Source organism: Salmo salar, chromosome ssa28 (genome assembly GCF_905237065.1).
Source record: "Salmo salar chromosome ssa28, Ssal_v3.1, whole genome shotgun sequence".
Lineage (NCBI taxonomy): Eukaryota > Metazoa > Chordata > Actinopteri > Salmoniformes > Salmonidae > Salmo > Salmo salar.
Window position 1 is genome coordinate 1002585 of NC_059469.1, and position 15970 is coordinate 1018554.

The 15970-nt window shown below is 47.5% G+C and overlaps 1 protein-coding gene across 2 annotated transcripts in view; it reads right to left on the reverse strand.

Annotated features, from left to right (window-relative positions):
* The window catches only part of LOC106589275 (helicase SRCAP), a 34380-nt gene that overhangs the window by 12298 nt on the left and 6112 nt on the right, over positions 1 to 15970 (reverse strand). Inside the window, exons 4-22 of one of the 2 annotated variants that reach the window (XM_014179026.2) lie at positions 14811 to 14858; positions 14213 to 14467; positions 13865 to 14050; positions 13353 to 13692; positions 11168 to 11349; positions 10918 to 10996; positions 10711 to 10800; positions 10342 to 10518; positions 9895 to 10106; positions 8186 to 8363; positions 7950 to 8086; positions 7392 to 7561; positions 6900 to 7092; positions 6548 to 6684; positions 6080 to 6266; positions 2908 to 3235; positions 2450 to 2671; positions 2111 to 2275; positions 50 to 199 (exon numbers count right to left, since the gene is read on the reverse strand). In XM_014179026.2, coding sequence (XP_014034501.2) covers positions 50 to 199; positions 2111 to 2275; positions 2450 to 2671; positions 2908 to 3235; positions 6080 to 6266; positions 6548 to 6684; positions 6900 to 7092; positions 7392 to 7561; positions 7950 to 8086; positions 8186 to 8363; positions 9895 to 10106; positions 10342 to 10518; positions 10711 to 10800; positions 10918 to 10996; positions 11168 to 11349; positions 13353 to 13692; positions 13865 to 14050; positions 14213 to 14467; positions 14811 to 14858 — 3436 coding nt within the window. The remainder of the gene's footprint in view (positions 1 to 49; positions 200 to 2110; positions 2276 to 2449; positions 2672 to 2907; positions 3236 to 6079; positions 6267 to 6547; positions 6685 to 6899; positions 7093 to 7391; positions 7562 to 7949; positions 8087 to 8185; positions 8364 to 9894; positions 10107 to 10341; positions 10519 to 10710; positions 10801 to 10917; positions 10997 to 11167; positions 11350 to 13352; positions 13693 to 13864; positions 14051 to 14212; positions 14468 to 14810; positions 14859 to 15970) is intronic. The other variant, XM_014179027.2, reaches the window with a different exon arrangement.

The following is a 15970-nucleotide window of genomic DNA, read 5'->3' on the forward strand; positions in this document are numbered from 1 at the left end:
GAGAAGATCAGATTAGGGACCGTAGTCTTGAAGGGGGACACTGCTGTACCTTGAGAAGCGTTGAGAGGAAGCTGGATTTCCGAGGGTGCGGGAGAGGGGGTGGCAGCATGGGTGTTGGCTGAACTGAACACTGCTACCTGGGCTGGCTGGCTGATGAGGTGGTGCTGCCCTCCGCTGGTCACCAGATGCATGAAGTTACCTGCGGAGCCCACAGTAAGAACCCATTTAGACACCCCTGTCAGCGCAGTATAGGATAGATACTGTACCACAAAATTTAATAAAACACCAAGATGACTGCCTATATCAACACATTCTAGAGTTATGACATGGGCCACATATACACACACACACACACACACACACACACACACACACATACATACATACATACATACATACATACATACATACATACACACTTCTTTCATTCAGATCTAGGATGTGTTGTTTAAGTGTTCCCTTTATTTTTTTGAGCAGTGTATATACACACACTGCTCAAAATAATTAAGGGAACACTAAAATAACACATCCTAGATCTGAATGAATTAAATAATCTTATTAAAATACTTTTTTCTTTACATAGTTGAATGTGCTGACAACAAAATCACACAAAAAGAATCAATGGAAATCCAATTTATCAACCCATGGAGGTCTGGATTTGGAGTCACACTCAAAATTAAAAGTGGAAAACTACACTACAGGCTGATCCAACTTTGATGTAATGTCCTTAAAACAAGTCAAAATGAGGCTCAGTAGTGTGTGTGGCCTCCACGTGCCTGTATGACCTCCCTACAACGCCTGGGCATGCTCCTGATGAGGTGGCGGATGGTCTCCTGAGGGATCTCCTCCCAGACCTGGACTAAAGCATCCGCCAACTCCTGGACAGTCTGTGGTGCAACGTGGCGTTGGTGGATGGAGCGAGACATGATGTCCCAGATGTGCTCAATTGGATTCAGGTCTGGGGAACGGGCGGGCCAGTCCATAGCATCAATGCCTTCCTCTTGCAGGAACTGCTGACACACTCCAGCCACATGAGGTCTAGCATTGTCTTGCATTAGGAGGAACCCAGGGCCAACCGCACCAGCATATGGTCTCACAAGGGGTCTGAGGATCTCAACCTCGGTACCTAATGGCAGTCAGGCTACCTCTGGCGAGCACATGGAGGGCTGTGCGGCCCCCCAAAGAAATGCCACCCCACACCATGACTGACCCACTGCCAAACCGGTCATGCTGGAGGATGTTGCAGGCAGCAGAACGTTCTCCATGGCGTCTCCAGACTCTGTCACGTCTGTCACATGTGCTCAGTGTGAACCTGCTTTCATCTGTGAAGAGCACAGGGCGCCAGTGGCGAATTTGCCAATCTTGGTGTTCTCTGGCAAATGCCAAACGTCCTGCACGGTGTTGGGCTGTAAGCACAACCCCCACCTGTGGACGTCGGGCCCTCATACCACCCTCATGGAGTCTGTTTCTGACTGTCTGAGCAGACACATGCACATTTGTGGCCTGCTGGAGGTCATTTTGCAGGGCTCTGGCAGTGCTCCTCCTGCTCGTCCTTGCACAAAGGCGGAGGTAGCGGTCCTGCTGCTGGGTTGTTGCCCTCCTACGGCCTCCTCCACGTCTCCTGGCCTGTCTCCTGGTAGCGCCTCCCTGCTCTGGACACTACGCTGACAGACACAGCAAACCTTCTTGCCACAGCTCGCATTGATGTGCCATCCTGGATGAGCTGTACTACCTGAGCCACTTGTGTGGGTTGTAGACTCCGTCTCATGCTACCACTAGAGTGAAAGCACCGCCAGCATTCAAAAGTGACCAAAACATCAGCCAGGAAGCATAGGAACTGAGAAGTGGTCTGTGGTCACCACCTGCAGAACCACTCCTTTATTGGGGGTGTCTTGCTAATTGCCTATAATTTCCACCTGTTGTCTATTCCATTTGCACAACAGCATGTGAAATTTATTGTCAATCAGTGTTGCTTCCTAAGTGGTGATTTCACAGAAGTGTGATTGACTTGGAGTTACATTGTGTTGTTTAAGTGTTCCCTTTATTGTTATATATATATATATATATACTGCTCTATGATACTTTAGTTACTGTTTGGATCTGAGTGGACCTTGTACTGGGCGTGGAGGGGCCACAGGGACCTGGTGGAGCTGGGTTCCAGACAGGGTGAGCTTGTTGCCCTGCAGCTGGAAGGTAACAGGCTTACTGCCCTGGCACGACGACACAGGACGCCCAGCCAACGAGGCCAGGTGGGCGATACTCACTACCTCCCCAGCTGAGATGGAGAAAGAGAGAGTCATTAAAGAAATGTTGACAAGGGTCATTTCACCAGTAGGAATAATAAAAAAAATTAAAAAAGGTAATTCAGTGCATTTTCAGTTTGTTCTTATGCACTCTTCACGCACATTGGTTGCCCGATAGAGTGTTTGAGAGAATGGCAGGTACTCACAGGGAAGTCGGGCCTGCATGTCTGGGCTGAGCAGAACCCGTTGGGTCATAACGTTGCTGGAAGGAGGGGTGGAATGGGTGGCGGGGTTGCAGGACACGGTGGGCGAGCGTACAGCCAGGACTGGCATTGGGGAGCCAGACCTCATGACAGTTCCCACCGCACAGGGGCCGCTGGGGTGCACAGGCGGGCGTGAAGGGGAAGTGGGTGCCACTGAATACACCGCTGAGGGTTCATGGAAACAAGGGAAGAGAAGACAGGATTACTTTAGATCTGGGTTGTGTAGAATAGAATAGTTTGTCTGGCTGTGTAGAGGTTTCCACAAGAAACATTGAACGGAATGCATGTTGAAATCGGACGGTAAGAAAGAAAAAAACTTGGATCATGTTGATATTTTCCATGTCAAATCAGCAACTATTCATGTATTATTTACTTCTAAACCCATGCTATTTAGTACTAACCTTGTTGGACTAGAGGTGAAGGGGTGAGGGTTGGGGTCACATCCTGGATGAGACGGGGCCTTGGGGCCTGAGCAGCAGGGGTGACCGGGCAGGTGAGCCGAGGGTTGTTCACCACCAGCACCGTGCAACCATCAGCCTTAGGTAAGGGCTGGAACATCCTGTTGACCTTCATACGAACAGGTTTGGGGCGGGGAGGAGGGTCGGGGGACTCCATGATCTCCTGGATCAGCTGGCGGCTGACCTTCCGTCGGGGCAGAAACACGTCGGCCTTGTACCTGGACACGCTGCCCTCTAGACCCACCAGGTCAAACAAAGACAGGTCACCGCGCTGAGGGACAGAGGAGTGGAGGGGTTCGGTTATGGAGGTTTAGATACGTATAAATACATTACAACGGAACGATTTGATTAGTGTAATGTTAGCTAGCTACATAGTTGTCTTTGTATCATAGATAAAAGTGTTGTACAGAGTAGCTATCGAGGTTAGCTAGCCAGCAAATTTTTCAAACAAAGTCAACAATGCAGCCAGCTAGCTAGCCAACTCTACCAGTGAGCAGTACTGTATCATTTTAGTCAACAAGATTTTTGCAACGTAAGCTTAACTCTCTGAACATTCGAGATGTGTAGTCCACTTGTGTAGCTAGCAGTACTGACTTTGTTAGCTAGCCAACGTTTAATCACTTCTGCGTTATGAAAGGTACTAGACACGGACACGAATGATCCATTGGTAGTTTGTTGTAACCAAGTATTGGTGCTAACCGTGTGTTATTGGATGCTAGCATGCTAGTTAGCTACGCCGTCATAGGATACGGTGCACTGGAAGAAGCTGGAAGAATACTGTACCAAGTTATCTAGCTGAATAAACTAAGTTTGAGCCTATTCCTGGTAACATTGAACCACTGGAGCTTACATCAATTATAATTTCTAAAGTGGAAGTTGGAAAGTTATATTTGAGTGTCATTGAGTGTCATTAAGTGTTCATTCCAATCTCCTTTGCATTAGCGTAGCCTCTCCTGTAGCTTGTCAACCATTGTCTGCCTATCCCTGTTCTCTCCTCTCTGCACAGGCCACACAAACACTTCACACCGCGTGGCCGCTGCCACTCTAACCTGGTGGTCCCAGCGCGCACGACCCACGTGGAGTTCCAGGTCTCCGGCAGCCACTGGAACTGCCGGTCTGCGGCCAACAAGGCAGAGTTCATCTCAGCCTATGCTACCCTCCAGTCTCTCGACTTCTTGGCGCTGACGGAAACATGGATTACCACAGAAAACACTGCTACTCCTACTGCTCTCTCCTCGTCTGACCACGTGTTCTCGCATACCCCGAGAGCATCTGGTCAGCGGGGTGGTGGCACTGGAATCCTCATCTCTCCCAAGTGGACATTCTCTCTTTCTCCCCTGACCCATCTGTCTATCTCCTCATTTGAATTCCATGCTGTCACAGTCACTAGCCCATTCAAGCTTAACATCCTTATTATTTATCGCCCTCCAGGTTCCCTTGGAGAGTTCATCAATGAGCTTGACGCCTTGATAAGTTCCTTTCCTGAGGATGGCTCACCCCTCACAATTCTGAGTGACTTTAACCTCCCTACGTCTACCTTTGACTAATTTATCTCTGCCTCCTTCTTTCCACTCCTCTCCTCTTTTGACCTCACCCTCTCACCGTCACCCCCTACTCACAAGGCAGGCAATACGCTTGACCTCATCTTTACTAGATGCTGTTCTTCTACCAATCTCACTGCAACTCCCCTCCAAGTCTCCGACCACTACCTTGTATCCTTTTCCCTCTCGCTCTCCTCCAACACTACTCACTCTGCCCCTACTCAGATGGTATTGCGCCTTCGCAACCTTTGCTCTCTCTCTCCTGCTACTCTCTCCTCTTCCATCCTATCATCTCTTCCCTCTGCTCAATCCTTCTCCAACCAATCTCCTGATTCTGTTTCCTGGGCATCTCCGGTGCGGCTCACTCTTGGATTGCGTCCTACCTGACAGGTCGCTCCTACCAGGTGGCGTGGCGAGAATCCGTCTCCGCACCACGTGCTCTCACCACTGGTGTCCCCCAGGGCTCAGTTCTAGGCCCTCTCCTATTCTCGCTATACACCAAGTCACTTGGCTCTGTCATATCCTCACATGGTCTCGCCTATCATTGCTACGCAGACGACACAATTAATCTTCTCCTTTCCCCCTTCTGATAACCAGGTGGCGAATCACATCTCTGCATGTCTGGCAGACATATCAGTGTGGATGACGGATCACCACCTCAAGCTGAACCTCGGCAAGACGGAGCTGCTCTTCCTCCCGGGGAAGGACTGCCCGTTCCATGATGGTTGACAACTCCATTGTGTCCTCCTCCCAGAGTGCTAAGAGCCTGGGCGTGACCCTGGACAACACCCTGTCATTCTCAGCTAACATCAAGGCGGTGACCCGATCCGGTAGGTTCATGCTCTACAACATTCGCAGAGTACGACCCTGCCTTACACAGGAAGCGGCACAGGTCCTAATCCAGGCACTTGTCATCTCCCGTCTGGATTACTGCAACTCGCTGCTGGCGGGGCTCCCTGCCTGTGCCATTAAACCCTTACAACACATCCAGAACGCCGCAGCCCGTCTGGTGTTCAACCTTCCCAAGTTCTCGCACGGCACCCTGCTCCTCCGCACACGCCACTGGCTTCCAGTTGAAGCTCGCATCTGCTACAAGACCATGGTGCTTGCCTACGGAGCTGTGAGGGGAACGGCACCTCCGTACCTTCAGGCTCTGATCAGTCCCTACACCCAAAAAAGGGCACTGCGTTCATCCACTTCTGGCCTGCTCGCCTCCCTACCTCTGCGGAAGCACAGTTCCCACTCAGCCCAGTCAAAACTGTTCGCTGCTCTGGCACCCCAATGGTGGAACAAGCTCCCTCACGACGCCAGGACAGCGGAGTCAATCACCACCTTCCGGAGACACCTGAAACCCCACCTCTTTAAGGAATACCTGGGATAGGATAAAGTAATCCTTCTACCCCCCCCCAAAAAAAAGAAAAAGATATAGGATATCCACGGGATATCATAAGGTGAATGCACCAACTTGTAAGTCGCTCTGGATAAGAGCGTCTGCTAAATGACGTAAATGTAAATGTAATAAAATGCATTTTATATGCATCTAAATGTTTATGTGTGTACACACACACGCTAACCTTGAATGGGGAGATCTCCAGGGCTCTCTGTACCAGGGAGGCCGTGTGGAAGACGATGGGCTTGGTGATGAAGGGGGAGTGGATGGGCCGCGGGTCAAACAGGTTGGGGTGGTTACACACTTTACGGAGCTGCATCAAGATGTTGATCACAGACATGAAGTGACCGCTGGCCAGCGTTTCCCGGGTGCTAAGAGAGCGAGCGATAGAAAGGGAGAGAAATACAGTGAGATGACAAAAAAAAGGCGATTCCTATACAATGCTAACTAGTAGATGATCTAAGCAACAGTAGCTGTTTAAAGTACAACATCATAGATGTAAAAACATTCTGGGAAATGTTAGAAATAGGACTATACAGGTCATTAGCTAATTACTGGCAGATTTTCAAACCAATGAGCCCTCCTGCAATGCATTAATTTGCTTCCAGTAACAGTAACCCTTGTCCAGTAACCCTTGTCTATAGATACTTACGAGGCCTGTGCCATGAAGTCATCGTAGAGGAAGCGCTGTCTCTTGGACAGACGGCAGCGCACCACATGCTCATATTTCTTAGGCATCTGCTTCTCCACATCCACCTTGATTCTCCTCAACAGAAACGGCCTGAGCACCTGGAAGGGAAAAACAGAAAGTGATGATATGTTGGGTTAGGGAACAGAATGTCTTTCAAAACATCTCAAATGAACACAAACATCTAAAACAGTTCATGGTAGTAAATAGTACATTCTTATTTAACAGATAATCTGAACCCTTCGAAATATTGAGACCAATCCACCCCCCTTGACCAACTGCGTGTTCCTCCATCTACGGCAGCCTGAGTTCTTACCTTATGTAACCTCTTGACCAGGCCCTCATTGTACTCCTGACTGCCCTCAATCATGCCGGTGAGGGGGTTGGAGAACCACTCCTTAAACTCTCTGTGAGACTGGAAGACATGGGGCATGAGGAAGTGCATCAGGGACCACAGCTCCATCAGGCTGTTCTGCAGCGGGGTGCCCGTCAAGAGCAGGCGCCTCTGACTGGGGCCAGGGGGAAAAAAAACGTAGAAGACGTTATAATGACCAGAGGTAGTGACTAAAGATTTTTATATTCTACTGGACAAAGAACTTTCAGCTTTTGTTGTCATAATTTTGACTGATATTGGTAAAGGAAGAATGCAGAGAAATGGAAGCAATTGTCTGAAGGTTTTTAGAAAACGCTATAAGAATCCTTTGTGTTATTATTATTTATTCATTCATAAATTAGGATTATGATGTTCAACGGCAACAGTTATACTGGCCATCTATAACCATCTCCTCCCTCCTCCCTTAGTGCAGACCTGTTGAAGTTGAGCAGGCTCTGCCAGCGCTGGGACTTGAAGTTCTTGATGTTCTGGGCCTCGTCCAGGATGAGGTAGCGCCAGGACTTGCGACGGAAGGCCTGGTGGTCCTGCAGCACCAGCTTGTAGGAGGTGATGCACACGTGGAAGGCATTGGGCTTGGTCCAACCCTGAAAAAAATACAATGTTTTTATTAGCTTATCGAAAGGGTCTGGAACTTGAATTGATCCACTTCAGTATGCAAGGCTGACTTTTTGTTCAGTTGGAATGAGACAGGGAGCACCAGAAAGGAGATGAGGCAGCGCCAGTGAAGATTATTTTGGAACCCGCAAGGGAAAAGGTAAAGAGGTTGCCAAAGAAATACCTGGAGGCGGGAGTTTAAGGCAGACAATTAAAAAAAAAAAAAAATATTAATCGGCAAAGGGTGAAACAAGATGGAGAGGACTGCCCAGAACAGAGTGTGCTGGAGAGGGGTTATCGTGAGGAGCGATAGGCCCGAGTTAGTAAGTGCCAGTGAAGATTTGTATCCATTTACGAGGAGATTTGGTGATTGTTTACCTGTCTCTTGAGTTTCCTCTCCTTCTGACTGCCGTAATAAGTGAGGATTTTGAATCCAGGACACCAGCGCTTCAGCTCCATCTCCCAATTCAGCATCACACTGGTTGGCACGATAATAAGATGGGGCCCCCAGTTACCTGAACAACCAACTTGATTTAGTATCCGATATATAGGTTGTGTACATCTCTTCTATTGTCCTGGTAAAACGTTAGTGTATGAATGACTCAATGTCTTACCCTTCTCACAGGCGAGGTGAGCTAGCAAGGCGATCGTCTGGATGGTCTTCCCCAGGCCCATCTCGTCAGCCAGGATGCCATTGAGCTTCTTCTCGTACATGGTGACCAGCCAGTCCAGGCCGATGTGCTGGTACTCACGCAGCTGGCCCACCAGCAAGAACGGAATGGGAGTCTTAACCTATTGACGAAGAACAAACAATAAAGCAAAAAGTCGCTCTGGATAAGAGCGTCTGCTAAATGACTTAAATGTAAAAACAGGTTTTTAGAAATGTTAGCAAAAGTATTAAAAAAAAAGGAAATATCACATTTACATAAGTATTCAGACCCTTTACTCAGTACTTTGTTGAAGCACCTTTGGCAGCGATTACAGCCTCGAGTCTTCTTGGGATTGACGCTACATTCTTCGCTGCAGATACTCTCAAAGCTCTGTCAGGTAAGACGGGGAGCATCGCTGCACAGCTATTTTCAGGTCTCTCCAGAGATGTTAGATCGGGTTCAAGTCCGGGCTCTGGCTCGGCCACTCAAGGATATTCAGAGACTTGTCCCGAAGCCACTCCTACGTTGTCTTGGCTGTATGCTTAGGGTCATTGTCCTGTTGGAAGATGAACCGTCACCCCCAGTCTGAGGTCCTGAGCACTCTGGAGCAGGTTTTCATCAAGGATTGCTCTGTACCTCGCTCCGTTCATATTTCCCCTCGATCCTGACTAGTCTCCCAGTCCCTCCCGCTGAAAAACATCCTTCACCATAGGGATGGTGCGAGGTTTCCTCCAAACATGATGCTTGGCATTCAGGCCAAAGAGTTTAATCTTGGTTTCATCTGATCAGAGAATCTTGTTTCTCATAGTCTGAGAGTCCTTTAACTCCAAGCGGGCTGTCATGTGCCTTTTACTGAGGAGTGGCTTCCTTCTGGCCACTCTACCATAAAGGCCTGATTGGTGGAGTGCTGCAGAGATGGTTGTCCTTCTGGAGGGTTCTGCCATCTCCACAGAGGAACTCTGGTGCTCTGTCAGAGAGACCATCGGGTTCTTGGTCACCTCCCTGACCAAGGCCCTTCTCCCCTGATTGCTCAGTTTGGCTGGGCGGCCAGCTCTAGGAAGAGTCTTGGTGGTTCCAAACGTCTTCCATTTAATAATGATGGAAGCCACTGTGTTCTTTTTGGTACCCTTACCCAGATCTGTGCCTCGACACAATACTGTCTCGGAGCTCTACAGACAATTCCTTCGACCTCATGGCTTGGTTTTTGCTCCGACATGCACTGTCATCTGTGGGGCCTTATATAGACAGGTGTGTGCCTTTCCAAGTCATGTCCAATCAATTGAATTTACCAATCATGTTGTATTAACATCTCAAGGATGATCAATGGAAACAGGATGCACCTGAGCTAAATTTTGAGTGCCATAGAAAAGGATCTGAATACTTATGTAAATAAGGTATTTCTGTTTAGAATGTTTTATTAATTAGCACAATTTTTTTATATGGAACCAACTCCATATTAACGCCCATGATTTTGGAATGAGATGTTCGACAAGCAGGTGTCCACATACTTTTGGTCATGTAATGTATTTTGCTATTGGAGGACAGGCTTATTGTAATGGCTAGAACGGAATGAATGGAACAATATTAACCTTTCCCTTAAATCAACTACAAACTAATAGCAAAGTATCCTTGCTTGATCATCTGGCCAGTGTTGTAGGGCATGGGTTACCCACCTTGGTTGTGGCAAGGGTGTAGCCTTTGGGTTGCAGGCTCTCTGCAGTAGCAGCAATGTGGCTGATCTCCTTCTTGGGCCGCGGGCCGGTTGGGAGAGGGGGACTGTGGTCCCCCTCCTTCAGCAGGATCTCCATCCCCTCGTTGCACTCATCTTCATCACTGTCCTCTTCATCATTGTCAATGACCTCTTCCTCATCACTGTCCTCATTATCTGGTGAGTGATTAGGTGAGAAGAGGGTTAATGCAGTGAGCATGGTATAAAATCAGGACAAATGCACTAGCTTGAAAGTCAAATCTATAAGGTAAAAGCCCTTGTAAAAAGTAGGTTTTTGGTTTGTAGGTCCATCTACAGTATCAATTCAATCTGAACGCTCAGTGTGAAGCTTCGTAGAGTTTTCGCTAGGTTAGAGAGCAAAGATGTTCTATTTTGTTACAGTGGGCAGTACCTGAGGTGGTGATGTTGCTTTCCACGTCACTTTCGTCTTCCTCGCTCTCCTCTTCCTCGTCTACAGAATTTTCAGACTCCTCGGAGCTGGCAGGAGAGGCGGATGCCGAGGGCTCCTCGAAATCAGAGGCATACGCTCCTTTGTACTTCTCCAGCAGCTCCTCCACAGTCATGTCACCTGGGAGGGGAATTGGAAGAAAATGAAGTTTAGAATGGTCTTGAATAATGGACGTCATGGCAACAGTAAGGAATAGGAAAGTGACTGGTGGAGCTTGTAATGACAATAGCTTAAAGACAACTAGACAGCACATTGGACTCAACATCTGTGCAGCAGATACAGCTGTTGTACTATTTTAGTAGTGTGGGTTACCTTCTTTGGCCAAGTCATCCAGCTCGCCTGCATGATCTGCTTCCCCCTCCACCACCTCTTGGGCTGCGATGGTGTCCTCCTCATCTTCAGCTGAGCACCACAGACAGGGACAAATAATTACACAATACTCACAGCAATATATTGACAAGTGAGCTATTTTACATGCATATGACATTCACTGCAATTAGATAACAAGGCCTCACTTACCATCCTCTTCGTTGGCTGTGAACTCTGCGTCTTCGTCCACTGTTGTGGACGAATTGTCTGAGCACTCTTCTTCGTAGTCCTGTGGAAGGAACAAAGTCAGTCTCCACCAAATAACAACATTTACAACATTTTAAAGTATGATCAATTAGGTTAATGTGCACCAGCTTATACAAAGGAAGGGCATGGTAGTGCAGTATGCATGTGTTTGAGTGAGGGGCTCTGCCCAATCTCCTGTGTCAGTGGTACCCACCTGTGAAAGGGGCCGTTTGAGGGTGCTGAGAAGCTCTGCCAGGGACATGGTCCCCTCCTGTCTCAGCAGCTCAATCTCCCTCCTCTGGGTCTCAGGGTCATTGCCATCCTGTTCCTCCTCCACTTCGATGGTCTCCTCATCATCCTCCTCCTCACCACCACACGGAGGCTCAAAGTCTCTGTCTGCAGACGGAACGAAGGAAGGGAGGAACGTTAAACCTTGTCTCCAATTGGCCAGTCTGTTAAGGCACCTGGGCTAGAAACTGTGCAGGACACTGCATCAGGCTTATCTGAACAGCATTGAACAGTCTCCAATCTCTGGTAAAGCTTCGCTTCCATTATGCTAACTACTAAGTCACATCTGATGACTGGAATGTCACTGCACTTCAGAGATGCAATTATTGCATTGTTTCTAGTCAGAAATTGAAGGCAGGAAATGACTGTCCTTTTGCGTTGGGCAATTCCACCATAACGGAATTATGCTGAGAATCAGTTTTGCACTTTAACCCATAAGAGTCTAAGCCCTGTCTAAACTGGGGTGGGTTCTACTGCGCTACAGTGCTGTGAAAAAGTATTTGCCCCCTTTATAATTTGCTCTACTTCTGCATATTTTAAGAAATACTGAATGTTATCAGATCTTCAACCAAAACCTTATATTAGATAAAGGGCAACCAGAGTGAACAAATAACACAACAATTACATAGTTATTTAATGTATTTAATAAACAATGTTATGCAACACCATATGCCCGTATGAAAAAGTAATTGCCCCCTTACACTCAATAACTGGTTATGCCACCTTTAGCCACCTGCAATGACTCCAACCAAATGCTTCCTGTAGTTGTTGATCAGTCTCTCACTTCGCTGTGGAGGAATTTTGTCCCACTCTTCCATGCAGAATTGCTTTAACTCAGTGACATTTGGGAGTTTTCAAGCATGATCTGCTCGTTTCAAGTCCTGCCACAACATCTCAATTGGGATTAGGTCTGGACCAAAACTTCCAATTTGTTGCTTTTTAACCATTTTCATGTAGACTTGATTGTGTATTTTGGATCATTGTCAGACAGAGCTTGAGACGATCTGCAGAGAAGAATGGGAAAATCTCCCCAAATACAGGTGTGCCAAGCTTGTAGCAGCATACCCAAGGCTGTAATTGCTGCTAAAGGAGCTTCAACAAAGTACTGAGTAAAGGGTCTGAATACTTATGCAAATGTGATATTTCAGTCGTTTTTTTATACTTTTGCAAACATTTCTAAAAACCTGTTTTTGCTTTGTAATTATGTGGTATTGTGTGTAGATTGATGAGGGATCAATTTTAGAATAAGGCTGTGACGTAACAAAATGTGGAAAATTCAAGATGTCTGAATACTTTCCGAATGCACTGTACGTGTTCGTGAGTCTCCCCTTTCTACAGTGGGGTCATATTAGTGCGTAGCCCAAACTGTTCGGATGCTACAGACAGAAGTTGGCAGATCGGCTGTACCGACTTCAGACGAATCCCAAGACGCTTGTGGGGGTCGTAGAGCAAAACGGAGGCAACCGTCATGTGCGGTGGATCGAGACGCATCCAATGCAAAACAAATATATCTCTAGCTTAAAACTGACGGATTTTTTGTTTTAAATGGGGATTTAAAAAAAATGCTAATTAGATTTTCCGCTGTGGCGGGGGTCGCTGGACTGTCGTCACGGAGTCTGACAGTTGCTAATGGAGACTAAACAGAGGCACACTGAAGAGTACTAGTGTACACCTTAGCAACTGAATCTTACAGAAGATGCTTTGAGGTCAACAATAGCAATTCATTGCATTTTAAAACAGTGCTTTTCACCAACGTGTAGCACCAACAGGTGACACGCAGAAGGCATTTTTCACCAGGATGCACAGCACACAGTACATCAGCTGAAGTAAGAGCAGTGGCTACAACAACCTCCTTATGTTGTAAATTATTCAGGCTCTCTAGTTATACCAGTGGAGGCTGCTGAGGGGGGAACGGCTCATAATAATGTCCGGAATTGAGTTAGTTGAATGATATCAAACACATGGTTTCCAGGTGTTTGATACCATTCACTCCATTCCAGCCATTATTATGAGCCGTCCTCCCCTCAGCAGCCTCCACTGGTATAACTAGAGAGCCTGAATGGTGGCAATCTGGATACTCAAGAAACAATTAGCAAAGAAACAGTTCTCACCATCTTCATCCACAACAAGTGGAAGACATTTTTTGGGTGGTGAGGGTGCAGGTTCACTGTTCCCAGCCGGTGCCGTTTCCAGGGCCTGACTGAGGAGGTCAGAGTATTTCTCTGTCTGGCCCACGATGAAGTCCAGCTGGAGGTCCAGAGCCTTCTTCCTCTTCTCCTCTAACCGGGACTGTTGCTTGTACTGCACCACCTTCTCAACACTGCTCCAGAAGGCCCGGACCTCCTTGGCTATGTTGGAGGCGACTCGTCTGATTTTGGCGTGCTCGTCCCTCTTGGCCTTCTCCTCCTTCTGCCGCAGCTCCTCGTGATGTCGCATCACCATCCGCACCACCTGGAGAAACATGCATATCTAATTGAGTTCTTTTGAACTTGTTGGACCTAACCCAAAATCATGGCAGTGGTTAAGCAAACAATAGGTAATACCAATCTCTCTGCAATATGGATGCCACTTTGGAGGGATGCCAAGTGGTGTAAAATAAAAGTGATATAAGGGGGTTTCTTACCTTCCTGGCGACCCCTCTCTTCCACCTCCTCTCCTGGGCAAAGTCGGCCGAGAGCCACTGCATCTCCTCACACAGGTAGTCCCAGTGAACCTTGGGCCGGACCGGCTCCGTCAGGCGAGTCAGTCGCTTCATAGACCAAAAGCCTTCCCTCTTCAACGCTACGGTCCTGCCCTCTATCTCCGCCTCCTACAACACATAGTTCACATCCGGAATTATAGAAATAAAGCAACTCAAATTATTCCAATCTAGACAAGTTGATTAAATGAAAAACTATTCACAGTTGACAATTTGGAACAAAGGTCAGAAGGATGAGCAGGAGCCGTGGTCCAAATCAGAACGCTGACTCACGTGTTTGGCTAGTTCAGCCATGTCTGCGTGACGCTCCATGCGGGGTCGATGTGGAGTGACAGGGTCCGATGGGGAGGAGCCTCCTGGGCCCATAGAGGGCGGAGAGAGGAACCTGCCCTGGGCACCTCGGAGAATGAGGGGAGTAGTGCTGGGAGTCCAGTCAATGAAGGATGATAGGCCAGGAGAGGGGGATGAAGTGGATGAGGAGGCGGGTGACAAACTTTGCGTGACCCTGTCTGCTATCCACTGGCGTACCTGGAAACGGAGGGAAAGGAGGCGAGAAGGAAAAGAGGACTTTTGAGCAGGACCATAACAAGATTGCATCTGTTCCAGTAGGAACAAACATTCATAGAGATCACAGCTAAATCTGTCTCAAACATGTTGTATATCAAGCTATCAACAATTCTCTTTGATACCGTAGGCTATACCTCAAGAAATCACATGCTGCATTGAATACAAAACAAAAGTTTACTATTCTGTAGCCTATACCCATACAAACTTTGCAGTGTACACAACCTGCTATCTCATGTAATCATTCAGTGATCAGCGAGCATTCTGCAAGTGTGATCTATCGTAGCGTCTGACACCCACCGCTTACCTTTGAGAAAAGGGCCTTTCTGTCTGGCCTGCTCTGTCTCTGCTCATGCTGGAAAACATACACGGCGTAAAACGTGGCCAACTTAATCACTAAAGCAGAACACTGCATATGAAAGATCACTGCATGAAACAAATGGAGAAACAATCTTGAGAACTGAGAATGAAATGCTATAATTGGAAAACAGTGAAAACATGCTGAAAGCTTTTTCCTTGCATCCGCCAAACCCAGATTTGTCCATCGGACTGCCAGATGGTGAAGCATGATTCATCACTCCAGAGAACACATTTCCACTGCTCCAGAGCCCAATGGTGGTAAACTTTACACCACTCCAGCTGACGCTTGGCATTGCACATGGTGATCTTAGGCTTGTGTGCGGCTGCTCGGCCATGGAAACCCATTTCACGAAGCTCCCGACAAACAGTGTGTGACGTTGCTTCCAGAGCAACCGAGGACAGACAATTTTTCAGCACTCGGCGGCCCTGTTCTGTCAACTTGTATGGCCTACCACTTCGCGGCTGAGCCGGTTACTCCTAGACGTTTCCACTTCACAATAAAAGCACTTACAGTTGACCGGGGCAGCTCTAGCAGGGCAGAATTTGACAAACTGACTTGTTGGAAAGGTGGGATCCTATGACAGTGCCACATTGAAAGTCATTGAGCTCTTCAGTAAGGCCAATGTTTGACTATGGAGATCGCATGGCAGTGTGCTTAATATTATGGTGTGGCTGAAATATCCGAATCCACATACTTTTGTATATATAGTGGATATTGCTGCACCGACTCAGCCAGCTACATTTTTCTACATTTAATTAACCATAGCCATCAAGCTCCAAATTCTTCAAAACTGAAAAGGGAGTTTATGTTCTCTCTGCTACTGCACAGCAAGCAGTACCGGTACTAGGTCCAAAAGGCTCCTTAACAGCTTCTACCCACAAGCCATAACACTGCCGAACAGTTCATAAAATGGCTACCCGGACTATTTGCATTGACCATCTCTTTCTTTTTTTTTTTTACGTTGCTGCTACTCGCTGCTTATTATCTATGCAAAGTCACTTTAACCCTACCTACATGTACAGTACCAGTCAAAAGTTTGGACACACCTTTTGGAACGCCAAGAGTGTGCAAAGCTGTCATCAAGGCAAAGGGTGGCTGCTTTGAAG